Source organism: Teleopsis dalmanni, chromosome 2, assembly GCF_002237135.1.
Source record: "Teleopsis dalmanni isolate 2A chromosome 2, ASM223713v2, whole genome shotgun sequence".
Taxonomy (NCBI): Eukaryota; Metazoa; Arthropoda; class Insecta; order Diptera; family Diopsidae; genus Teleopsis; species Teleopsis dalmanni.
Genome location: NC_051847.1, coordinates 173,236,080 through 173,263,104, shown reverse-complemented (window position 1 = coordinate 173,263,104; position 27,025 = coordinate 173,236,080). Strand labels below are relative to the sequence as shown.

The 27,025-nt window shown below is 27.2% G+C and overlaps 2 protein-coding genes across 3 annotated transcripts; one reads left to right on the top strand and one right to left on the bottom strand.

The window, feature by feature from the left end:
* Nucleotides 1-1,162: 1,162 nt before the first annotated feature.
* On the top strand, nucleotides 1,163-26,107 carry LOC119686464 (filamin-A). Of its 2 annotated transcripts, XM_038101049.1 has the most exons (8): nucleotides 1,163-1,240; nucleotides 1,352-1,451; nucleotides 21,464-21,604; nucleotides 21,675-21,844; nucleotides 23,128-24,436; nucleotides 24,510-25,025; nucleotides 25,093-25,299; nucleotides 25,403-26,107. In XM_038101049.1, the coding sequence occupies exons 3-8, from the start codon at nucleotides 21,475-21,477 to the stop codon at nucleotides 25,585-25,587; spliced, it is 2,517 nt and encodes an 838-aa protein (XP_037956977.1). In that variant the 5' UTR covers nucleotides 1,163-1,240; nucleotides 1,352-1,451; nucleotides 21,464-21,474; the 3' UTR covers nucleotides 25,588-26,107. The 2 variants fall into 2 exon arrangements, with proteins under 2 accessions (XP_037956977.1, XP_037956976.1); XM_038101048.1 differs by lacking the exons at nucleotides 1,163-1,240; nucleotides 1,352-1,451 and adding an exon at nucleotides 9,638-9,884.
* Nucleotides 14,148-15,095, bottom strand: LOC119686465 (cuticle protein 8-like). Its single transcript, XM_038101050.1, has 2 exons — nucleotides 15,010-15,095; nucleotides 14,148-14,773 (listed from the first exon to the last, which is right to left on the bottom strand). The coding sequence occupies exons 1-2, from the start codon at nucleotides 15,019-15,021 to the stop codon at nucleotides 14,414-14,416; spliced, it is 372 nt and encodes a 123-aa protein (XP_037956978.1). The 5' UTR covers nucleotides 15,022-15,095; the 3' UTR covers nucleotides 14,148-14,413.
* Nucleotides 26,108-27,025: the final 918 nt, after the last annotated feature.

Here is a 27,025-nt window from a genome sequence, read left to right as displayed (position 1 = left end):
CGAAGTAAACAACTAATGCACTATAAATAGTTTTAATAACCAATTATCGTATTGCCATAAATTTCATTTGTTGACCTAATTATAGACATTGGTCTACGAATGGTTTATATTTTCTCGATTTCCTACTACTACTACAATAACATATTAATACTACAAAGCAGCCATCTAAACTTTAAATAGCATTGGTACTATATATACTATGTGTCGCTTTAGATATCATATTCAATTATGACCTTCCTAAACTAACAATTTAATATATATATATATATATATATATATATATATGTTCGTGCAGCCTTAGCTGCTTGTGAAATAACACGATTAATCATCGTTTCTAATTTGACAGGCACAAGTGCTAAGCCTGGCACTTGCAAATTATATATAGGCTATAAACTAATTAAATAAAAATTCGAATAAATTCTAACATCACTAATGATGAGTACTTAGCAATAGTCGAAGTAGCGTTGTGTGATCAGCCAAATTTAAATAAATTAATCAAATTTTTGTTGTTGTTTCTTTATTACTGTTTGAACCCTTCTATGTTTTTTTTTTATTTTTACATACTAATTAATATTAAAGAAACGAATTAAAAGCTCTACAAATATCAAATTCAGAGAATAACTATGTACTTTAAAGCTTAAATAGCAATACTTAATATCTCTCTAATATAAGATAAGTATCTAGTATATAGCAAAACGGAAGCTTGAACAATAATTATGAAACACATTTCTAAAAAATGTTGCATTTGTAATTCTATTGATTCAAATCACAACAACCAGTAAAGGAAATCAATCAATCAACATAAAAATTCATATTGATTTTATTTCCATATGGTTTTCATTAATTTTCACGTTTGAAAAATAAAAATCATAAAAAATTTGGTCGATATAAAAATTTTTCTCAAATAGTTTTTCGCATACCCAATCAATCAACATGGCAAGGCAATAATCGAACAAACTTAATTTAATTGTAATTCTCTATGTGTTATTTAACGCAAATAAAAATATCTAAAAAAATAAAGGAAAAAAGTTTCTAAATCAAGCGCTAAAAGTGTAAAATATCTAAAAACTGCATATCTGGTAAATTTCAAAAAAATGATCTAATGGATCAGATATAATGGTTTCTCGCTTATAAATTTTGAAAATATTTCTATTCACTTTAGGCTGTTGAAAGCGTCGACGAACACACACACAGTGAATATATAGAGGAACATACAAAGATTGTGAAATCTACCACTCAGGTGAGTTGGCTTAAAATAATTTACATATATATTAGATGTACGAATTATTTTTTTTATATTCTAATTATTTATAATTATACTTATTTAAATTTATATCTAATCATTTAACAGACTACTGAACATCTTGTAAACGGTAAATCCGAATCAATAACCTATAGACCCGTTGCACTCGAAAAATTACCCTTACCTACCACCGGAGGAATCATTGTTGGTGAGTACAATCTCTTTAATACATACATTTTTATCTAATTTTTATTTTCAATTTGTGTAGTTGTCTATATAAATAAAAAGTATATTTTATAATATGTTAACTTAAATTAATATTACGTGCTCCTTCATGCCCACTATATGCATTAATACTTGAGGTCTATTTTATTTTATTCTATTTTTAACTATTTACATATATTAAGTATTATAATTAATTGTTTTAGTTGGGAGACCCAAGATGTGTGGACCCTCAAGTTTTCAAAGAAAACATACAACAAAACCAAAGCTAGTGGGTTTATGAGATTAGTCAATCATTCAAGATATTTAGGTCTACAAATTCCCATCAATTTTTTTATATAGGGAACATTTAGATTTTATAGAGAAATTGTTAGTCACAAACCAGTGTACTGGTGCAATTAAACTCAACATTTAACATTAAAATTGTTGCAGTATTTTTTACAACTAACTTTATTAATCTGCATATATGCAGATTGGATTTTTATGAGAGTACTTTATTGCAAATGCACAGATGTTAAACCCGACAGCCTGTACAAATTTTTTTGCTTTCAAATTAAGTATTTTTTTGCTAGTACTATATGTGTTCTTTCCCCCTTAATACTTTTTTTAAATACCATGATATTTATCACTACTATTCATTGTATGATAGCTCCAACAAGACTAAAGAAATACTGAAAGCTACTTCGTCCAAAGTAAGATGATATGAACGGAATTGAATGATATGAACGAATGTGACGCGTCTTATGACGAAAAGAAACTATAAGGTTTGAACAGTAATGAAAAAACAACAACAAAAATTTTAATTAATTTATTGAAATTTGGATGACCATAAAACACTATTTCGAGTATCACTAAGTACTAATCAACCGTGATCTTAGGAAATGTTCGAATTTTAATTTAATTCGTTTATAATCTGTGTGTAATTTGTTTGGCTGCAAATTTTATTTCACACTATTTGGATCAAGTTTTGTTTAAGATTAAGTCCTTTTTGAGGCAATTTCACTTGATTGCTACTTGCATCCTGTTGCAATATCATTTGCATATGTAGATACTAGCTAGTTCTTGATGATTTGAATGTCGTAGTAACCAAACAACCTGTGAAAGACCTGCTCTAATATATGGAGTATACTTTGGCTATCCCATTTTTAATACGTCAATATATTGTATTTTTAATATAAAAACTTTTAAACTTATCTAATATGTATTACGAACTAGTCCCATAGACTACATAGAATATAAATTTAAAAATAAAATTTTATATAAGAAAAAATACAAAATTAATTTAATTGCTGTCACAAAAACTATCTTGCAACAATATTTTGACGTTGTAACAAGACAAGCAACATAAAATTTATCTTTAATCAAATTAGTTTATTGTCCTAGCAGAGATCATAAATAAAGTGAAAATAGAAAAATATTTAAAAGAAATGTATTAAAATGAAATAAAATTCATTCAAGTTGAATTTTCAGTTAGTCTTCGTTAGTGAAATGTACTCGAAATGTGAGGAAACTTTTGAAGAAATTAAGTTATCTAATTTTTTGTCAAAGGCGACATTTTCAGATGTTTCGTTGATATGCGAGCAAGCAAATTGTCAGTCAAAGTGTCAGCATAAACGTTAATTAGACGTTGTTTAGTCAACTCAGAAATATTCGAAATCATGTATTTCAGCTAAAAAATATAAATGCAATTTTTATGACAAGTCAAGCGACGTATATAATTTAAAAAATAATTAAAAATATATTAACAGGCGTTAAAAAATATGAAAAAAATTAAAATTAAAGAAAATGAACTACATTTTTCTTGGCATTTGTCTTGACTTCTGTTTCAGTGTTTTAAATATTTTGACATTTTTGTGAACGTAATGATGTTTCAGAAAGTAATAATTAGCAAAATAAAATATTTTTCTTTTTTTAAAAATCAATATAAAAGTTCAAATAAATATAAATATCAATGAATCAAGGTTAAATTTCGTTATGTAAATGAATCTTTTAAGAAAACCATAAATATTTTACTATTTACAAATTTAAGCAGTTATTTCCTCTACAAACTATATTAGAACCTATAATCAATTTACATCTGTTATTCATTTATCTTGAAACCATAAATATCCAACACAATTTCTTGTATTAACTTACTAACTTAAATAACTTCAACAACCTGTTATCGGGTTTTGTCGTAACACACTCTTCTCCAGGCGCCTTTGCTGCGTGCGCGCTTTCTCCAGTGTCATACGTCAAGTGCGATCAGTGCTCCATCAACTTAATCACACCACCAAAGACAAGGTCTACCTAAAAGCTTGCTTTCTCACCAAAGACCATCGTCATCCATTCTCACGACATGACCATAGTAGCAAAATCGCTAAATATTATATCGCAGAATGTCGTGATAAAACTCGTACAGCTCGTGATTCATTTGGTTATCAGTTCGTGTAGTTTAAAGATCTTACCTTTCTCTCGAAAACTCGCAGTGCTGCTTCATCATTATGTGATAGTGTCTATGCTTTTGCGTCATACAAAGGCACAAATAGAATGTGTGTTCTATAAAGCGTAAGTTTTATACACTGAGAGAGAGAGAGTTCTTCATTCCAATAACCTATTGAACCCATAATAGCACCTATTGACAATGGCAATTCTTCGTCTGATATCCATATAGTTCGTTGTTGTTTGTTATAGCAGTTGTTAAAATAGATGAAATTCTTAAGAGATTCGAAAGTATAATAGCCAACCACCAGTTCGGCATCTGAGCAACACACATTTCTAACATTAACCGACATAGAATTCGCATTGCATGCATTCAACACTAAACCCGTCATCGCAGATTTTATTTCAATATTTCCTGTAGTTATTACCATTAATACGTATAATAAGTGATCCAAATTTAGCAACACTGTTTCAGTGACGTATCTCATACAAAACTAGGCATCGTTAACCAATTACTTACTACAAATATGATGCTTTGGTACTACGTACATTCCGTACATTATTATAAGATTATTGTCAACTTAAATATTTGTCTGAGCACTACAAATCTGTACTCCAATAACAGATGGTTGACAATAGAATAGAATTTGGTGATGAGATTCATTATTTACTTGGTGGATATGTCAAAAAAAAACAATAAATGAAAAATTTTTGCATCCACTATTTGGTGTGACGTTCGGATTAAAAGTATGATAGGCCCAGTCCTTTTTAAATATTATGAAACTCTGATCGCAACAGTTTTTTAGTTAATTTGTTTTTTTTTTAATAAAATTGAAGATGTAGATTTGGGAGTTATGTGATTTCAACAAGACGATGCTTTTCTTTTATTATAAGTAAGCCTTAATGCTCCTCAACTCCATGATACATTAGATCTTATTGAGCAGTGCTTAATAACCAGCGGGTACGCTACAAACAGTTATATATATTTTTCATCGTTCAAGTAGTGATCTCGCCCAGGGCATTAATAATACCAAGACCAGATCATATTGATCCTTATTATAATTAACCAATACATAGAACCAAGTCTTTAAGATATTCTATATTGTTATATTTACAATATTAGGAACCGCATATATTTCATTGATTTCATTTTTAGTAAAGCTTGCACTCTAGAAATATTTATCATCTATTTATTGATTTGAGTACAGCTGTGTTGAACACCTGGTTTTTTTCATTTCCATGCTCTTTAGCAACCGTTAACGATGCTAAGCCTACAAAAATGATACTAAAATCATTTCAATTGATTTTAATTAATTTTATTGCAGTTACATTTATAATTTATCATAACGAAAATGCATTTACAAAAATAATTGATTTTAAGATTAATTACTTTTAAAAAATTTTATCCAATACAACAAATGAGAAATATTTGAAAATTAAATTTTTAATTTATCAAAACTTGAAATATATTTTTGTTAAAAAATTTTTATGTTACCATCCCAAATCGTCGAATTCATAAATTCTAAATTCCATGTTGAATAAGACAAATTGATTTTTGCCTGATCAAAATAGTGGTCATGTGACCATGAATTTTTCTAAACATGTCTGCGGCCTGCCTCCTAAGTTCTCACATCTCCAATGGGTGCCTCATTTTGATAGTTTTTAAATCAAAATTTTGAACTACATTTGAAAAATATTATTTAAACGTTTCATTTACATTTTATATACTACAACTTGTGAACTGATCCTCTCCCCCTGCTTCTTTCTCATTTTTTAATCTCTGACTAATGATATTTTGATATTTACAGTGCTCTGCAATTTTCACATTAGTTTTTGCTTAATTTCGTTCAAAGATACTTTGCTGCAAATGATGTGTCCTTCCTTAGTTCTATTTTATTTTATTTAACATTATTTTATTTTATTGATTTAAAATCCACCTCTTACGAGTATTGATGTTTAACTTTCAGAATATTAGCGCATCTCTTCGATGATCGAAATTATTTTTGTACCTTAGCGTTGCTTGCATTTGTGCCCTGGAAGTTTATTTTCTATTCATTTTGATTTAAATTTTATGATGCATTCTATTAAATTGCAATTTAAATCGCTTACACGTTAATTTATTTAGTACTTTGACTATATACTAGATACTTTCAAATCGAATTTTTTCTTTATATTCAAAATTACAATTCTAATTTGATTGATTCGCGCCAATTGCTTACAGTGGTGGCCAAAAATAAATACTCAGTATACAAGTCTATTTCCATTGTCATATAATATAATCATGCAGTTTTTAAATTGTTAATTTTTTAAACATTATTTGTATGGTATATTATATATATAAATTTATAAATAATTATAAAAAATTTTAAAATTCATTGCAATTATTCGACACAATTCCCGAGGGGCGGCAAAGATTTTAATATTTTTCACATTATTATTTTTTTATATATTTTTTTTATTTATTTATAAATTCTTTTCATTTCTAATTTTATATATATATTTAATATAAATATTGAAATTAAGAATGTAAACACGTGTTATACAATTCTAATTTCCACTCAACACTTCGGAATTTTTAACTAATTTTTATTTTAATATTCCTTCCTAATATTTTTGGCAGTTTCAAATTTTATTTTTATAATTTGGCAGAAGTCAATTTTTTGACTTTTCTGTCTAAATTAATTTAGAAAACAGATTTACAAATTTACAGATTTATTCAATTTATATTACCAATTATAGTTAAAATATGAAAAATAATATAATATTTATGATCAAAAGTTTATAAATATCAATCAAAAATACATGGTTGTGTTTTTAAAAATAGATCTATATTAAAGATTGTTTATGCTATATTAATAATTTATGTATAATATTTATGAACAATATTGTTTATATTGTCGTAATGAAATACTTTGGTTTCTCAGATTTTCCGTTAGAGAATTATTTAACATAATAATTTATTACAGTACATTCATGAATGTAGCCAATTATAATTAAGTAGCAAAATATTTTATAACTATTTTATATTCATTTTACTACTTGGAAATATTTCAGTAGTAATAACAGTAAAAGAAATCTAAAAACAAACCCATTTTAAAATAACATATAAACCAAATTGAGACTGGATCCACTAATTCTATTACTAATTCTTGAGTTTGGGATTTAACTGTTTTTACATATAGAACCAATTCCCGGTCATTACAAAGCAACAAATATTTCAGGCTTCAGCACTAGACACTTCCGTAGGAAAGTTAAAGATAAATTGCGTAGGAAATTCTTTGTGCTTCTGGATAGAGCTGAGTAGCCACGAAAATGTTTCACTGTTTTTATTTCCTGCTTATTCCCACAATTTATACAATATCCATGACAAGCAACTCCTACCATAAAACCCTGTCTATCAATTAGCCAGTGTTCGTTTATTTAAGTACTGTTAATGATCTTGCTTCTACTTTTTTTAATCGCAATGAATAAGCTTTTGTCAATAATATTATGTATTCCAAGAAACGCTTATTGTATTAGTATATACAGCTCAAATTGTTAGTATCACTGTCCTTCTACGATCTTGACTAATAGACCCGCCCAGACCGGTACTCCCTATCTGCGGTTAATATTAGGAAATCATTAAAAATAAACATTCCGCTCTTCAAGATGTTTTTATTAACGTCTTCTTTTTCAGGAAAAGCTCATCAAATTCGTATACATTAGTCAAATTGTAAGTATCACTATCCAGGTACGATCTGAGCTAAAACCGGTAGTTCCAAAGTGGCAGTTAGAATTAGAATCAGCTTAGTTAGAATCAGTTTTTAGCACAAAAAATCTGTGTTGCTCACAGCACTCCGATTCATTAGAGGCACTTCCCTGATTTTAACCTAAACATCTCTTATAATAAGTAAACCCCGCTAAAGTAAGAACATTTGTCATTATTTGACTACTTTTAATGCCATTAATCTGAACAATTAATTTTCGCATGATTTTCGCTGTCTCTATTATTTTTTTTTTTTACAAACGTTTCATTTTCAGAGAGCAGCGAATTTGAGATTTCAAAATAAATCTGCAAAATAAATTGTTTTAATCCAAGAAGCCTATAAATTTTATTTTATTCGTAAAAAAGTAAATCTTTTAAACTCAGAAAGTGATTAATAGTAGATTAACCCCTGAAAATTTTAATAAAATAAATTGTAAAAGTTTATCTTAATTTAATAAAAAATATTAATTAATATGTATATTCTAGAAATGTTTTTTTATGGAGTATATGTTTAGAGTTAATAGAACTATCTAAATATAAAAATGTTTGCCTATTTTTATTTTTAATAATTAAAAATAAAATTAAAAATATAAAAAGAATTCTGGCTAAATTTAAACTGCAAAGATTTTGAAGAATTTAACGCTGTTAAAAATATTTTTTTTTAAGTAATAAATTAAATTGTACATTTATTTAAAAAAATGCGAATGACATGGTTTTTCGTTTTAATATTTTAATTTGAAAAAAAAATATTAATACAATATTGTTCAAACCCTATAATAAGGAGATGTCTTCTCTTTAGTCATCAACACATTGATAGACAAATAAAAAAGATGTATTTTTAATAAAATTCCGGTATTTACAAATACATGGACAGAGTTTAAAATTTATTTTCATTACTATTGTTTTATATATAATGGAAAAAATTTAAAAAATTCCAACATAAATAATAAATTTCAAAAAAATATGTATATGTATTACTAATAAAATATAGGACTAGACCAATGCTGTTTATTAAAAGAACCATTTTCCAATTTATATAATTTAATATAATTTTGAAAAAAAAAATTTATTTTATTATTGAAATGAAAATTTCACCAAATGACTGCATAAATTAGCCACCAATACGAATAAAATATTTTCAATTTTATAACTCAATGATCTTTGGTGTCTTTGATTTCGAATGCATGTCTCTGGGACTGAGGCTGTATCTGTAAAATATCTTTGCGTTTGTGAGTCAATTTATTTTTTTCATCTTCCGTTAAAAAAGCAACTGTTCGATGGTGGAACGAATATTGCTGGCCTCAATTCGAATTTGGAATTGAAGAATCTCACTTGAAATCGGGACGTGGAAATGTAAAGACTAACAAAATTCGTGCAAAAATAACACGCATTTTTTTAATTAGAACATTTTTTAAAAATAAAAAAAAGGACTGTTGTGCCAGGATATTACATTTAATATTAAGTGTCTAAGTGTTTGAAGTCCAAAAAAGTGTTAATATTTATTAAATATATAATAAAAAAATTAAAAAATAATTAACAGAATATATCTCCTCATATATGTTCCTTTTACTTTAAGCGGTTTTTTTAAAGAAAAGTGTGAGTTATCCTTTTGTGTATAAATTTTTTGTGAAAACCTTTCTTAGAATTTCACATGCTAGTGAAATAGAAAATTGTCATTAATTATACTTAAATAATTTAAATTCAAACAAATAAAATAGATTTCTATATATCTATATATATATATATATATATATACAAATATATATACAAAAATTTTAATTACTTTATAAAATAGAATTTCTTAATCCTTAACTATGTATCCTTACAAAATTCTGTACTGCTTACTTTTCTTTTCTTTAAAAAATAAAAATGTTTAAAATTTTAAGTGTCTTTATTTCAAATTTTTAACAAAAACTCAAAAAATTACTATATTTAAAAAACTATCGGAATATATATACATATATAATAAACAAATATATTAATAATAATAAAAACAAAATACAATTACAAATACACTAACAATGCACTTCAGTTGGTTAACTACAAAAGCTGAAGCTCCTGAAGCAACCTGGGAAGATTATACATATTTTTATCTTCCCAATTACTACAAAGTAACTGTGTCCGAACGTGATCACGTCGAAAGGCCACAGATATATTTTAACGAGACTATTATACCGGAGAATGAAGGAATAAATGATACAGATTTCTTACCATTAAATTTTCAGTCGTCATTTTATATTGTTACACATCAAGGTAATTACCTACTCTTTTAAGCATTTGCCTAATAAGACTTTGAAAACTTGTTCATCCTTTGCAATTCTAATACAGTTTTTATAATTTTTAATACTTGTAAATATATCATTAATATAAATTAAAATAACTTTTTTAAATTTTCTAAATAAAATTTTACGTACTAGCAAAAAAATCGACTTTTAAATAATAAAGGGTGTTAATAAGAAAATTATTATATCAAAAAATGTATCTTTTAATCACCGCACAGTTGACCTGACCACGCAGTTGTTTTAGATAACGCGGAATCATATATATAAATCAAATATAAACTTGATTTTGACGTCAATTATGACTATTTTACTTAATAGAGATTTAATAGAGAGGTTTCGAACAATAAAGATTTTATTGTTGCAATTCACTACTGTTATTTATTTTATATCCCAGATGAAACAATAAAAATACGATGGAAAGTCATCTAAGTCGCAATGAGCATCAGGGCCCCACACGTTAACTGAGATCCTGCTGTTAAATCTATTCAATAATTCGTAAAGTATACAGCACATGAGTAATAAATATTTTTGCTATATAATTAAATTTTGACCATACATCCATTGTTAAAAGATATAAATTTTATATGAGCTACTGAAAACTTAACTACTAACTAATGTAGTATAAATTACTGCATAACAAACAGTGGGGGGTTTTTTTTATTCATATATCTTTATAATTCAAAATATATCATAACAAAGGCTTAAGAATTCATATACGTTAATACCTTAAAGTATTTCAATTTCATTATTTTTCATTATTATTTTTTCTGCAACAATTTTTATTTTATAAGGTTTGTTGAAATCTTTTATTTTTTTGCTTAGATTCAACATTTATATAGAATTAAAATATAAATAATTAAAAATCATCATGTACTATTAGAATTTGTATTTAATAGAAAAACTATCAATCCAATATATATTAAAATCCCCTACAATTTTAAATGAAATCTACAAATCTTACTACACAAGGGTTTTTACTCATATTCTGGTACTTATATCTCAAAATATATTCTAAATTTTTACTATTTTATTAAAAAAAAAATTTTTTTTATTGTCTGTTTCAATTATGCTAATATTTTATGTCTTTAATTGTGTTTATTTTTTTCAATATCTTTGTTTTTTTTTTCCATATATTTGGTTTTTTGTTTTTGCATTATATTTGGTTTTTATTTTTTCTTCCATATATTTGGTTTTTAATTTAATTTTTTTTTAAAATATTTTTTTTTAATTTATTTCATTTTTCCGAATTATAAATATATTAAATATCTTCGCATTCGGTTTCTGTTCTCATATATATCTTTTATACATATTTCATACTCAATTGAGAATCTTAATCAACTAAGGCGTTAACAATGTATATAACAAATATAAACTATAACAATTTGTTACACTTCACCTATCCATGCCAGAAAAACGCTAAATCTCTAGAAAAATGTTTAAATCTTTTGAAAAATATTCTTTCATTTTTTTCACATAATTTTTTATTTTTCCCTCGATTATAAATCAGTGGCGTGTGCCAGATGTCAGACAAAATGCTTACTTCGAATTGTTAGAATAAACAAAGTATTCAGGAAATTGGCCATTACCGCATAGTTTATTGCAGATATAAACTGAAATTATTTTACAAATAATATCTATTCGTAGGACTGCTGGTAAATGTAAGATTTATGAATTTTTGCAAATTTCCTGAAGAAGAAAAATTAATGGAATTGGATTTTATTATCAATTAAAAATGATCCATTGAGAAATATGCTTTCATATAATTTTTACAGATTTTATGCTACAAAATAATTTCAAGTATATTTAGGTACATAGACAGATTTGGAAGAATATGTAGCGGCATATTACGTATTTCTAGCTTGAGACAATTAAATAGAACTTATTTAGTAGATACAAAATTATAACTACGATCATGTATCAAAAAACTAAGCTTCAGAGAATAGAAAAAATGTTAAAAAGCTATAACTATTTTTTATTTATATTTTTTTTTATGTTTGTCATACTTAGTAATAACTTAAGTTCATTGATATATATATTTTAAATAATTTAATTTTTATTGTATGAGAATGAATATATTAAACGGGAATATCAAATTGGTAGTTTAAGCATACATAAGGTGGCCTAATTTGTATTTCTTTAAAACGGTACAATTACATATCTTTGCCATCTAACGAACTACAAAGTCAAGTACATCAACTAAGGCGGAACCTGTTCAGCACTACGGTATCGGTGCATAATAGGGAGACATGCTATAAGACTAGGTCTTTCCTATAATGACCTTTGTCGTGGTTGTGGAGAAAACTGTGTTTCATCTCATGTGTCAGTGCCCATCTTTAGCTAGAAAAATATCAAAAATCTCGGAGGCCCCTTTTCTTATCGATCTGTCTGAGCTGTCATCCTGCAATATTAGGAACCTAGTCAGATTCATAGAATTGTCAGGTTAGCTTACCTTTACCTTATGGGAGAGTCTTTGCTTTTCTTGGCGTTGGTCGTATACTGACCTTATTGTCTATGTACTAACCAACGTTGTTCCTGTGGTACCACAATGGGCCTTTTTTGTGCTCAAGTAGGCTTTCTTGGTATAGAAGCCAATTATTATTTATCTAATTTTAATAGTTAGAATAATAGTAGTATTTATTACCTTTTATTTTTATCTTACTTTTTAAAAAATATATATTATTCTCATATTTTTTGTGCTTATTTTTTCTTACAATAGTAATATGTTGTTAAAACTGCTGTTACTTAAAATACAATTTGAACACATTTTATTATGCTTATTTTATAAAGATATATTTCACTTTATTTTTTCTATTGATTTAATAATATACATTTTAAATGTGTACTAATATAATATTTTTTGTTTTATAAACCATTAAAACAACCACGAATTTTAATTAATTTTTAAATGTCCGTGCTTAATTATCACATAAAAATATTTTTACAGCTGGTTATATTAAAATTTTTAAAATAATATTTTATTTTTAAAACTATCTAATTATATTTTTCATAGTCTGTTGGAATATTTTTATTAAATGGGATATCCGATCCATTTATAAGTTTCCGGCATAATATTATCTTAATCAAAATCCAACTTCTCTTGATATATGAGTAATGATTTTGAATCAATTTCTCATATACTTATTCCGGTAATAAAGGAATCAAAATATACACTTCCGATAATTTTTTTATAGAATAAAAAAAATTTTCTGTCAACTTTAATAATTTATTTTTGAAGATTCTACTGATACGGAAAACGCAATACAAGTATATAGAACAATATTTAAGTAGCTTAGATTTTCTTATATTTTGTCGGATGTAGCCATAAAATTTTAATCACTTAAGCTTAATAATTTTTTTTATTGTTTATTTAATAAATAAATAATTCTTACATCTAAATCATTTCATTTACTGAACAAAGTAGATAAGCACATATAAAGCTGCTACCCTATAGAAACCGAGGATTCAAAAAAATTTGATGCGATAAATTGTTTTTTATTTTAATTAATTTTATAATTAAAATTTTTGTGTCCTTTGACAAGAAATATAATTCTATTTAAAAAGTGGGAAAATTGTGAATACAAGAATAAATTTTGAATAAAGCGAAATATATTGGCTAACCGCACAGTTATCCATTATCTAAAGTTTTTGGAAATATTCATGCAATCAATGGTTAGTTATTTAATTAATTATTTTTCTACAAATGTGAAAAATTAAATTGTGAAGGGCCTATATTTTTTTTTTTAATATAAAAGGGTACCTCCTAAAAAATTTTCAGTCCTGAACTGATCTACAAGCTTACATTACCATTGAATAATCCTTAATTTTTAATAATAATTACGTTCTACCTACAGTTCTACATTATATCCAATAGTTAACTATAATATAATAATATCTTTGTTAATAGTCTTCAATATGAGTTTCAGTTATGCGATGTTATTATTCATATATAACTTTTTTCAGTTTTTTACGATGTGATTAACAATATCACTGAATATGTGTTGTCTTAAAAGGACAACAATTTATCTAATAACCTAAGTAAATTGTTTTTCATTTAATAAATGACCGAAATATATGCGGATGAGAGTACTAGGATTTAAAACTAGGATTCAAAACTGCAGTCTGTAAACTTCAATTAATACACACATAAAATGAAATTCGTGCCTATAGTGAAAACTAAAAAATTAAAACAATTACCTCACATATTTAATAAATAAAATAATGAAACTAAATAAATATTTTTAATGGTATTGTATTTTAACACCAAATTATAGATGTGCTGAACATGTTTATTCAAAAATAATTACTACGTTCTACACCAACTTATCTATATACACAGTACTGCAAACGATTATTATAAGTTTATATTTAAGATTGTATTCTTTATCAACTTATGGGTAAATAAGTCAATAATTGAATATATGAGAGATTGAGACTACTAAGCAGCCTCCGAAGATGACATAGCAAATATAAAGCATGATGATGAATGTTTAAAACAGTCTATCAATAATTAAGCGAATAGTATTTCTTTTCATCCAAATCGTCTCGCTGGTCTTCGTATTTAAGAACTGGAATTGGAACTTTAATATTAGTTGGCTTGCGCTCGACTATAGCTTCAAATCCAGTCTTTTTATCGGATTTGTATTTCACGATACGCTGTTTTCCATCGGAATCGATCAATTCATAATAGCCTTCAACTTTGTCATCCTTGCGAGTCTCCTTTTGGCTTTTTATGTCCTTTGTTTTGGGATCCTTTACACTGTAACTGAATTCATATTTAACGGGACCCTTTTCGTCATCATCTTTTTGTCCATAATATTGTGAATTGACCACTACTGCAAGGCAGATTAAAAGGGCTGCAATCTAAAATGAAATAAATTAAATAAGAAAAATTAAGTTATATATTTTTATTAAAATATAGTGATGTAGTTTCTGCATAATAACACAGTTAATAATGCGACCTGTGATATTAGAAATAGTATATTAATACTTTCTGTGAATTTCATTATCCAAATAGAAAAATCTTTAGCTTAGTACTTTTTTAACCTTTAGGATAATTAGTTATATAATACAAAAGTAAATTAAATTTTTTTTTATACCTTCAACGACATTTTTAATTAGTTTTATATTAATAGCAAGGAACACTTGTGTTACTGATATCTCAGCTTGCTGACTTCGAATGCTTAAACCTAATGGTTCTGCATTAGTTTATATAGGAAAATGGTTGAGTTCAGCAGCTGATAAAATATGCGTCAACTCAAGTCGGTATGCCCACCTAATTTCATATAAAACGTGCTTTGAGATTTGGTGGCAATGTACATAACTAAATCTAGTTTTATTTCGGAGCCGTTCTATGTTTCCCTAATGCCGCTTGAGTTAATAGGCAAACGCCCGTGAGTCTAACTTGATGTGTGAATTAAAGAAACTGAATTCATGTGTATGTGCATCGGCGTTTTCATGACCTCAAATTTAATAAAGTTTAGAATAAGTGTACCAAAATTAAAAATATTTGGCAAAAATATCTGGTTTTTGCATCAGCAAATTGCGTTTGGCGCTAAGATTCAGTTTTCTTATAGATCACTTTTTTTTGTGCACTTTTGCGATATTTGATAAGAGACTTTTAAGCTTAAAGTAGAGTTCATTTTATTTAATTACTTTAAAATTTGTAAAAAATGTTATATACAAAAATTTTGATCATTCCATAATTTATTAAAATTTTTTAATTTTTTTTACCATTATTCTAATTAATTTTTTTTAAATTAGATTATATGTGTTTTTTTTCATATATTTTAAATGATTTAAAATTAAAATTAGTGATATTATTGTCTACTTCAATACACTATACCTATAATTAAAAAGGTAATTCTTAATTTTAACATTTCCGACAATTTACCAAAAAAAGTAAAAGTAAATTTTTGGTTCTCTCTTCATATGCTGGTCACTTACAAACCTTTCAGCAGATTTATACTACTTCATTTCATCTGAAATTTATAACTACTTTTCAAGATATATACGTTCAGATGACCAATTTTGATTTCTGTGATTAACTCAGTACTATACAAAATGAAACAATTGCATTAGAAAGAATTGCACCTGCATTCTTCTTTTTTGAATTTTAAAATAATTTTTTGAATTTGAATATAATTTTCAAATGTTGCATTTGTCTATAATTGGTCAATAAATAGTATATATATAACAAGCAATATGCAACTATCAATCTGTCATTTTGAGCCGTAAATATATTAAAGTTTTATAGGTCACCAATCAAAATAAATATATAATTGTATGTATACCTAATTAACAAACTCACGAAAAGATATTGCTAAATCATTTATATTTACTCTATCGCACCAAAGTTTACTGCTCAAATACAACTTAACTCAATATATTGTACGCATTACGTTGTTCTGGTATTTTATTTGCTCTGTGAACCACTCACTGAATTCTCATATTTTCCAAATGGTTTTTCATTTCAAATTTTCTTGCTGAAAAGTTTTTATATTTTTTAAACAAAGTATATATTTTATATTTATTAATTATTTTATTAATTATGTTGATAGTCAAATTTTACAAATTTGTAAATGTTTATTAGTTTGTTCGCTATGTTACATTTTATTCTGTTTTTCTTAATTGTGAACTATTTCTCATATATTACGCATCTCAAGAAGTATTTTTTTTATGCAAGAATTGAATTTTCTCCTATTTATTATTAACTTAAAATAAAATAAACACTTTTTTTTAAATTTTTACACCATCACATCACATCAGCTTCACCTATCAATCAATCATAACCTATTAACACTCCCTTTAATTAATTAATATATTTTAATTTTATGAAATTGATCTAAAAGTTTCTGCTTACATTTACAATAGAAAACTTTAGTTTTGTTTTAATAATAATTTAAAACATAAATTGATTATATATTGAATAATTTTATGCAAGTGTATTTTATTATATGTATCTAAATTTAATAAAGTTTAATAACATTAATTTTTCTTTAAATTTACTTTTTTTTATTTAATTTACTTTAAATTAACATAAATTATTTTATAAAATATTTTTTAAATCTATAAAAGTTAATTTTATTTTACTTAGTTTTATTTATTTTCTTTCAATTAAGTCAATTGATTTATCTTTAATTTACTTATTTTTGAAATATACCTAATTTTTACTTTATTTTATATAAATTTGTTTAGTATTTTTTTTTTTTTGGATTTATTTTATACTCTCTTTATATTTATTTAAATTGTTCTATATTAAATTATATTTCATTTTACTAACAATTTTATTTGTGTTTTCTACAATTTATTTAACTCATTTAGTTATAATGTGATTATTTATTAAATATATTTAATTTTCATTAAATCTATCTTAATTTAATTTTTAAATTTGTTTGAAATTTATAAAATGCTGGGTTCATCCTTTTTGATTTTAAATAAATTTTTTAAATTGTTTTATAATTAAGTTAATTGATATTTCAAATTTATTTTGTTTAATTTATCCCTTCAAAAAAATTTTTTTATTAAAATTTATTTAACTTTATTTAATATTTTTTTAGTTTTGAGAAAAATGAAAATATTTTTTTGAAATGCTATATAAAAATTTTTATATTTTTATAAAATCATTTTTAAAAGAACACTATTATTAACTTTTTTAGCTTATATTAACCGATTTTAACTATTTTAATTTTGTTTACCAAAAACAACTAAATTTTATTTAAATTTAATCATTTTTTAATTGAGCTTTAAATAATTTTTATTAAATTTATCTTTAATTTAACTTAGTACCGAATATAGAAATTTAGAAACATTTTATTAATAAGAGATAAAATTATTTTTTAATAATATTTCGCAATTTCAATATGTAGTATATTTGCAAGCAATAATATAAATTATTGCATTAATCAAATATGCCAAGTGGCAAATGCCACTTGAAAAGGAGCATTGCAGATCCCTATGCCAAAATATCTACTTTACATAAAATATATAAAAACATTACATCAAAAACAAAACTGTAGAGCGTAAAAATTTTAAGCAAATCATTTTTCAAAATTATATTTTTCAAAAAAAAAAAAAAAGAATATCAAAATGACACATTTTTGTATCGCCCCTTATCCACCTGCTGCCTTACCCACCTTCGAGAGAGCTCTATTCGTAGAGATTTTAATGAAAGATTTTAATGACTAAACGCATACAAGAATTATTTTGTCGACTTTTCTAATATTTAATTTTTTAGCAAATTTTATGCTCCACTGCAGAAAGAAATAAAATCTGAAGAATCATAAAAAGTAAATCATAAATTATGAAAATTAGATTTTCGAATGGCAAACTGGCGAACGGATACATCGGCGGCAACAACAAAAAACAATATAGTTTCTAATTTATCTATTATAATTTTGAAAAAATTATTACACATCATAGAGCTTGACCCAATCTCTACGGTTTCTGCAATTGTATAGCAGAACGGAGAAGAAAGTATCAGCTGCCGCCCTCAGAATGTTTTACCTTATTGCATTGCCGCCATATATTAAATGGGCCTTTCACCACCGCTAAGCGATGCAATTTTTTTCACTGCAACAACTTCCTTTTTAACTTTTTTTATTATTTATTTTTTTTAATATATTTTTTTAAAATAAATTCTTTATTAATACAAAAATTAATTTTATGCCCGCTGCATGTGATCAGACCACTGAGTTGCTCTAGCACTTAATATATTCCCGAAATCATTTAATTGGCAAGATTTCAAAATATTTGCTTGCCGTGCACATTTTTCAGTTTAATTTTTTTAAATTTTTATAAAAACTTTGTATATGAAATTTTAAAAATGCAATTCATATATGTGTTAATTGTAATTAATTTTGATTTTGATTTACATGTATGCATTTTATTTTATTTTATTTTATTTTATTATTTAAAACAAAAATATATAAAATTTGGGGTCTAAGTCTTGTCAAAAGCGGTTAAATGCAAATATTACTTTACTTTACTTAAATAATTTTATATTAAAAATTTATATATTTTTTATGACTTTTTTCAAACCTTCGATGAGGTATAAGGTATAAGCATAAAGCTTAGAATACCAACCTTATTAGTTGAAAATCTTACTCATTATTGTTATGCCGTTTTTGATTGTTAAGTCTGGGGGTAACTTTTTCAATCGAAATTCGCTTTTAATTTTCATGTTCGATTGGTAAATTTAAAACACTCTAAATGTTTCGCCAGAGTGACAAAACAGGGTTTAGAGAGCAAATAACATACAGTTACAAAAATTATTATTTAACTCAAAGTCTCCATAAATCGAACCTTTTCTTTGTAAAATGATATTGCAAGTTATGGAAGTTTGACTTATTGTCAAAGTAAATCTAGATTGAATTTAGATTTACCAATTGAAAACACCATTCGATAGTTCTTGTGCTAATCAATGCTGTATAAGTTTCCGTCAAATAACTGCATATAACCCATTAATAGACACATTGAAGTTTGACATAAAATATAATAAGGGCACTGCAGTGAAAATGAAACAAAGCACTGCGACCAGTGTTACCCCTATTTATTTCGCCGCCGACGGGTCACAAAAGTATATAAAGCTAAAAATGTTAAACAAGTATATAAACATTTTAAGGTATTTTAATAGTATACAGACTAGAGAGAATTTTTACAGGTTTATTTGCAGAAAGGAAGGTTAACTGAATTATGTTTTTGCATTACCAGAGTTGAACACCGTAGTACTATAGTGGTTTGACGCGTCATTATAAATGATTAACAAAATTTATTTTATTAAAATAGCGATGATTTCAATTTCAGAAGTCAATACATATTTTGATTCTTCAGACCTGGTTGTCTTCTTTTCCATTTTAGTATTTTCCTTCCAACTTAACGCCAACCCGAGATATTTTGTTTGTATGAAAATGAAAATACGGTCAAACTTCTACAACTCGAACTACTTTCACTCCATTACAAAAAAATTTGAACCTTTTCTTTGTAAAATGGTATTTCGAGTTATGAAATTTTTGACTGTATATCAAATATGATTAACAGGAGTATAGAGTCAACACCGAAATTTGCGTCCGTGTTATAAATCATAATGAAATAGAAATAGCATTAGATCGCTTTTTTGTAGAAGACTGGCTTGTAGTTCTCATAGAGTATGCGTCTTATTGTCTTAATACCGAACTTCAAATAAAACTGTGTAAAATGCGATAACAAGTTTTTTTAAATATGGTTTTACTAAAAAACGTAGAGTTTTGCAGAGAATGGAAATAAAAATATAATAAAAGATGTTGAAGATTAACTACCTTCAAAACAAAGTTAAATCAGCAAACTGCTAAAAAAAATAAAATTCAAACAATATTATTTTGAACTTCAGATACTAAGTTGAATTATATATAAACTGTGTTCTCTCCTCTCATTATTTAATTCTGCATATGTTACCACATTTGCATGTTGTATATCTTTTTTACTATATGTATTTCCAAAATCGTGTTCAAAAGTTATGTATTAAACCTCACATAAAACTTTTGAAAAATACAGACTTTCGAAACTTTACTTTATTTCTTCCGGAACTTCAAATTCTATATAAATTCAATGAGTTAGTAATAATTGTCGTGTTGTTCTCATGAGGACATATGAATACACCCAGACGTCTTTTTCGAATTTTAAAACTATTTCTCAGCTAAAAGCAAACTGAAAACTAAAAATCTATTATTAATGAAGTGAGGTCTATTTGACAAGACTTTTCCCAACCATTATCATTAGTTGAGAGAAGCACTAATGCTTTTGCAACTGCTAATGTCACTCTTCCTAATTCCGTATAGATTATAATAATTATGAAGATCCATTATTATTTAAAAAAAATACTGTTTTTTAAATTTCGTTCTATAATTTTAAAAACATATTTTAAAAACAAAACATTTCTTAGTAAAACATGCCTGATTCTAAATTATTTGCAATAAAATGGAAATTTTATGACTTTTCCCAAAGTAAAGATACAATAATTTATAAAAATAAAATTAATTATGAAATATTTAACAGAATTTTCAAAGCATATTTTCACTGGTGGCATATATTTTATTTAAATAAAAAAACTTAATTTATTTATGTTCCAAAATTGTTTTCTTCACAACAAACAAAAACAAATGTGACTCACATGATTAAATGTTCCCAAAAGTTAATGAAATAAAAACAAAAACAAAAATAAAAAATTTTATTTATAGTCGCTTTCTATATTATTTTTAAAATATTTAAAATTTTTTTTTTCTCAAATAAACTAAGTTTTGGAACAAACAATTTTATTTATTATTTGCCATTAGAACTTTAAAATTCATATAGGTAATCAGATCCAAAGAGTAGACGAGCACAATAAGTTCATTTCTCTATAGCCATCAACAGATACGTGTACGTTCACACTTCAAGTTAATTTACTAGTTTTATTTAAAATTAAAAATAAAAACAATTTATTTATTTATTTAAAATTTATAATTCGAAATATTAAATTAAATATTAAATAAAAATAGGCAATCGATTTAACACATAATATTTTCTTTTGTGTTACAGCTGAAGTCAGAATGCCAAGTGGTAAGGTTGATAAGCCTGTAATTCAGGATAACCGTGATGGTACGGTTTCTATAAAATACGATCCCAAAGAAGAGGGCACACATGAGCTTGTTGTTAAATACAATGGCGAACCAGTTCAGGGTAAGTTATTAGCTTAATTACTTTCGTACTGAGAAAGAATTATTGAGAATTTGATACTTTTTTATTTTAGGGTCGCCTTTCAAATTCCATGTTGACTCTATAACTTCCGGTTATGTTACTGCATACGGTCCTGGTCTAACCCATGGTGTTACCGGTGAACCATGTAACTTTACAATTTCAACTAAGGGTGCAAGCGCTGGTGGTCTTACTATGGCCGTAGAGGGACCTAGCAAAGCTGATGTAAGTATTTATTTACTAAAATATTTCACATCCACCGATTTAATTGAATTGAATGTGAATGTCAATTGAATGCGAAATTAAAGTATATCTAAATACTGTGCTAAATTAAAATTTCTGAAAATTTCTAAACAGTTATCACATGTGAAAAATATTGAAAAAGTAAACGTGTAAATAATATTATTAAAATATTCTACAATTAAAAGAAATCCAATTGCATTGGGAACTAAAGTGCACTGCTATTACGAGTAAATATAATAAAACAGAAATATATAGTGCAACTTTTTCGTGGTGAGCACATACAAAGGTATAGGATGATTTGTTGCATCCTATACTACTCCAGTGTGAATAATATAACTTCTATGTGGATTTAATACACGATTAATTGCTAGAACGGTATTTCTCCTTACGTGCCACAGAGGTTAACATACAAAACGCTATTAATTTATAGGACCTACTTTTCCTTAAAACGGTCCGTGAATTCGTAACTTGAAATTTCTACAATAATCAGAACGAAATATTGCAAATCCAATCTTGGCAATTCTTAATCTGATTTTTTCAAACAATAAAAGCGATTTTTTCATACAATGAAAGAAGTTTTGACCCAATCTAGGTCAAACTGTAAACACAGTCTAAACAGATTGCATATCACATATAAGCTGAACTATTTTTATTGTATGCCGAAAGTATAACACTGAATCGTGTCGTATTTTAAACGTTATCACTCCCACTTACGGAATAAAGTCTGAATAAACAATGTACAAAGGTTCATGTTCAGTCATACTATTATAACTGCCGCTTCATACCCTTCCTCACCTTTACTAACTTATTTCACTATAGATGCAACTCTATCATATTTTAGCACATTCTCATTCTATATTCTCAACTCAATAGAAATGTAATATTGAAGTAGTTATTATTTGTTAGGCTTTGCAGAAGTAACAGACCCTATAGTAGATTACAAATATACTTAAACCGGAGAGAAAAGAAAGCAAAATATATTTAATCACTTATCACTTATATATTTTTGGCTATTTCGGCTATTGAAAAATGTTTTGCAAAACTGTGCTCAGTATAAAAAGGGAGTTAATTTTTACACTTTGCTAACATTTTATTTATATCCCAACTTTTCTCGTTGGATTCAATACTTGAAAAAAGACTATACAACTCCTCTGGAAAAAACTTCACTGTGTAATGTACATATATAATTTACATCTATTCTGTGAGCTTCATTTAAAAAATCAATCGTACATACTCTACATAATATTACATATTTTTATTTACAGATCAATTATCACGATAATAAGGATGGTACAGTTTCTGTACAATATCTACCTACTGCCCCCGGTGAATATCAGATATCAGTACGCTTTGGTGATAAACACATCAAAGGTTCACCTTATTTAGCCAAAATAACTGGCGAAGGTCGCAAACGTAATCAAATATCTGTTGGTTCCTGTTCAGAAGTATCAATGCCCGGTGAAATCACCGATGATGATTTACGTGCATTGAATGCTTCTATTCAAGCTCCGAGTGGTTTGGAAGAACCATGTTTCCTAAAACGCATGGCTACTGGGAATATTGGCATCTCATTCACACCACGTGAAATTGGTGAACATATGGTGTCTGTCAAACGCATGGGCAAACATATACCAAACTCTCCATTTAAGGTAACAGTCTGTGAACGTGAGGTGGGAGATGCCAAAAAAGTCAAAGTTTCCGGTGCAGGACTGAAAGAAGGTACAACTCATGCCGATAATACTTTTTCGGTGGATACACGCAATGCTGGTTTTGGCGGTCTATCCGTTTCAATTGAAGGCCCAAGCAAAGCAGAAATACAATGTACTGACAAGGATGATGGCACGTTAAACATCTCCTATAAACCAACCGAACCTGGTTACTATATTGTTAACTTAAAATTTGCTGATCACCATGTTGAAGGTTCACCATTCACAGTCAAAGTGGCTGGTGAAGGCAGTAATCGGAAACGTGAGAAAATTCAACGTGAACGTGATGCTGTGCCAGTAACAGAAATTGGTAGCAAATGTAAGCTGACCTTTAAAATGCCAGGCATTACCTCATTCGACTTAGCAGCTTGTGTTACCTCACCAAGTAATGTTACTGAAGACGCCGAAATTCAAGAAGTAGAAGATGGTCTGTACTCTGTGCATTTTATTCCTAAGGAATTGGGTGTGCACACAGTATCTGTACGTTATAAGGAAATGCATATACCCGGCTCACCTTTCCAATTTACTGTAGGCCCATTACGTGACTTTGGTAGTCATTTAGTAAAAGCAGGTGGTTCTGGTTTAGAACGTGGTGTTGTGGGTGTACCTTCTGAATTTAATGTATGGACACGCGAAGCCGGTGGTGGTTCTTTAGCTATTTCCGTTGAAGGACCTAGTAAAGCTGAAATTGAATTTAAAGACCGTAAAGATGGTTCCTGCGATGTTGCTTACAAAGTAACTGAACCAGGTGAATATCGTGTAGGTTTGAAATTCAATGATCGCCACATACCTGACTCACCATTTAAGGTATATATATCACCAGATGCTGGTGATGCTCACAAGCTGGAAGTTCAACAATTCCCGCAAGGTAATTACTTTGAATATTCTTGCAATGTATTATAATATATAATATATAAACACAATATATTTTACTTCTTTAGGCAATATACAAGCTGATGCTCCTTACCAATTTATGGTGCGTAAGAATGGCGCTAAAGGTGAACTCGATGCTAAAATTGTAGCACCATCCGGTACTGACGATGATTGTTTCATACAAGTAATTGATAGCGAAATGTATTCTATACGTTTCTATCCGCGTGAAAATGGTATACATGCTATACATGTTAAATTCAATGGTGTGCACATACCTGGATCACCATTTAGAATCAAGGTTGGTAAGGATGTAGCTGATCCAGCTGCAGTTCATGCTAACGGTAATGGTTTAGAGGAAGTCAAAACTGGTCACAAGGCCGATTTCATTATAAATACTTGTAATGCTGGTGTGGGTACATTAGCTGTGGCCATCGATGGTCCTTCGAAAGTAGCAATGGATTGTACAGAAGTCGAAGAGGGCTACAAAGTACGTTATACTCCTTTACTGCCTGGCGATCACTATATATCAGTGAAATATAATAACATGCATATTGTTGGCTCACCATTTAAAGTCAACTGCACCGGTAATAACTAACCATAAATTATACTTATAAAAAAAATATATCACTACCCATTTTTTCATGTCCACAGGTGATAAGTTAGCTGATGAAGGTGCTCAAGAAACTTCAACTGTTATTGTTGATACAGTGCAAAAAATCTCTAAAGGTGGCAAAGGTACTGGGGTTCATATGCCTACCTTTAAATCGGATGCCTCAAAAGTAACATCAAAAGGCATGGGCTTGAAAAAAGCGTACATGGGCAAACAGAATCAATTCTCAATTTGCGCAACTGATGCAGGTAGGTACTTTCTGCTGAGTCTGATCTATGCTTCTAACTATCATGTCACTCAATTAAGATTTTATGTTATATCGCCAAATAATTCTATACTCTTTTTATATAGGTAACAATATTCTGTATCTTGGTATTTATGGACCCAAAGGACCCTGCGAAGAGTTTAGCATCAAACATGCTGGACGTAACAACTACAATGTTAATTATTTAGTACGTGATCGTGGTCAATACATTTTAATAATCAAATGGGGCGATGATCATATTCCTGGTTCCCCATTCCAAATTGACGTTTAAGTTAAATTTTTAAAACTTAAAATTATAATATTCGAAAGAAGAAAAAAGAAACTATTCGAAATTTAACTAATCTAAGAAAGTAAAACTTTTTAAATTGTTTGTGAGAAAATCTAATAAATGATAACGACTACCGCTCTGATTAAAAAAAAGTAAATATCTATCAGTTCGTACGCACTCGTATTTATTTATTAAGTTTGATGTGTATGTAAATATTAAATAAAAAAATTAAATTTAAAAAACTTAACTTTATAAATAGGAAAGAACTCTCCGTTTTTCTATTTGTTTTTAATATAATTTTTGTATTTTATGTTTTTTTATTTGTAATATTTTTATATTCAAGTAACATTTCGTGTTTTGTCGTTAATTTATTGTTTGCCGAAGAGTAAATTTTATTGTACCGTAAAATATATTCATTCAATATTAAATATTTTTTGTTATTCATTATATAAAACGTATTATAACTTATTATTATATATATATATATTATATTATGTTTTTATTATTTTCATAAAAAACTATAATAAATAAATCTAATATTTTTCATTTTTTTTATATTTATAATCAGTATGTAACCGAAAAGATTTATTACTTGAGCAGGATGAACTTTCCTGCTTCAATTGCGGTCTGAATATATCCCTGCACTAAATAGTTCTTTGTATCGTATAAATACGTCTGGCGTAAATGTGTATCCCAACTGCAGCTTTATAAATTATGACATCGTCCATCTGTTTTAAACGATCCAGCTTAAGTTCAATATTCTCAACTATCTCTCTCCTCTCCCATCCCGTCGTATTATGCAAGTTTTGTTAACATACCATGTAATTGTTTCTCAGATTACCATTGATTACAGCCATAAGAACTTACCGAGAACGGAGCAAGGCTGTAATACTGATAATCTTGAAAACGAAAAGATGTAAATCTCTTCAATTTATAAACGAAATCGCAACAGATTTCTTAGTCAAGCTATCACACCAACATACAGGAATTAAATGTTTCTATATGGGATTTCCAGTGCTATTTATTAATTCGTTGAACTGTTTGCCAGTTTCTCCTTTCTCTTAGATATTTGCAGTCAGCTACTTCGCCTTGTAGCTGGAAAATTCTATTAGCCATGCTGTAAGTGGAATCTGATCATATGGTTTGTGAAGTATGTTGGCTATCCGGACATGTGTTCTAATTTTTCTAATTTTTCTAATGTTTTAATTTTGTTATTTAAATTAGATAAGAATTATCTTATCTATTTTAATTAGATAAGCTTGAATGCTAACGCTACATAACAATAAATTGGTAAGCCTAAAATTAGCCTGTAAATTGCAGCATTAGAACATATGGGTAATATCATTAGGAGTCGAAGTGGGGACAAATATTGGCACCATTATTTAAGTGTAAAAAAAAAATGTTTGTATACTGGATGTTATATACCATATATTTTGAAAAA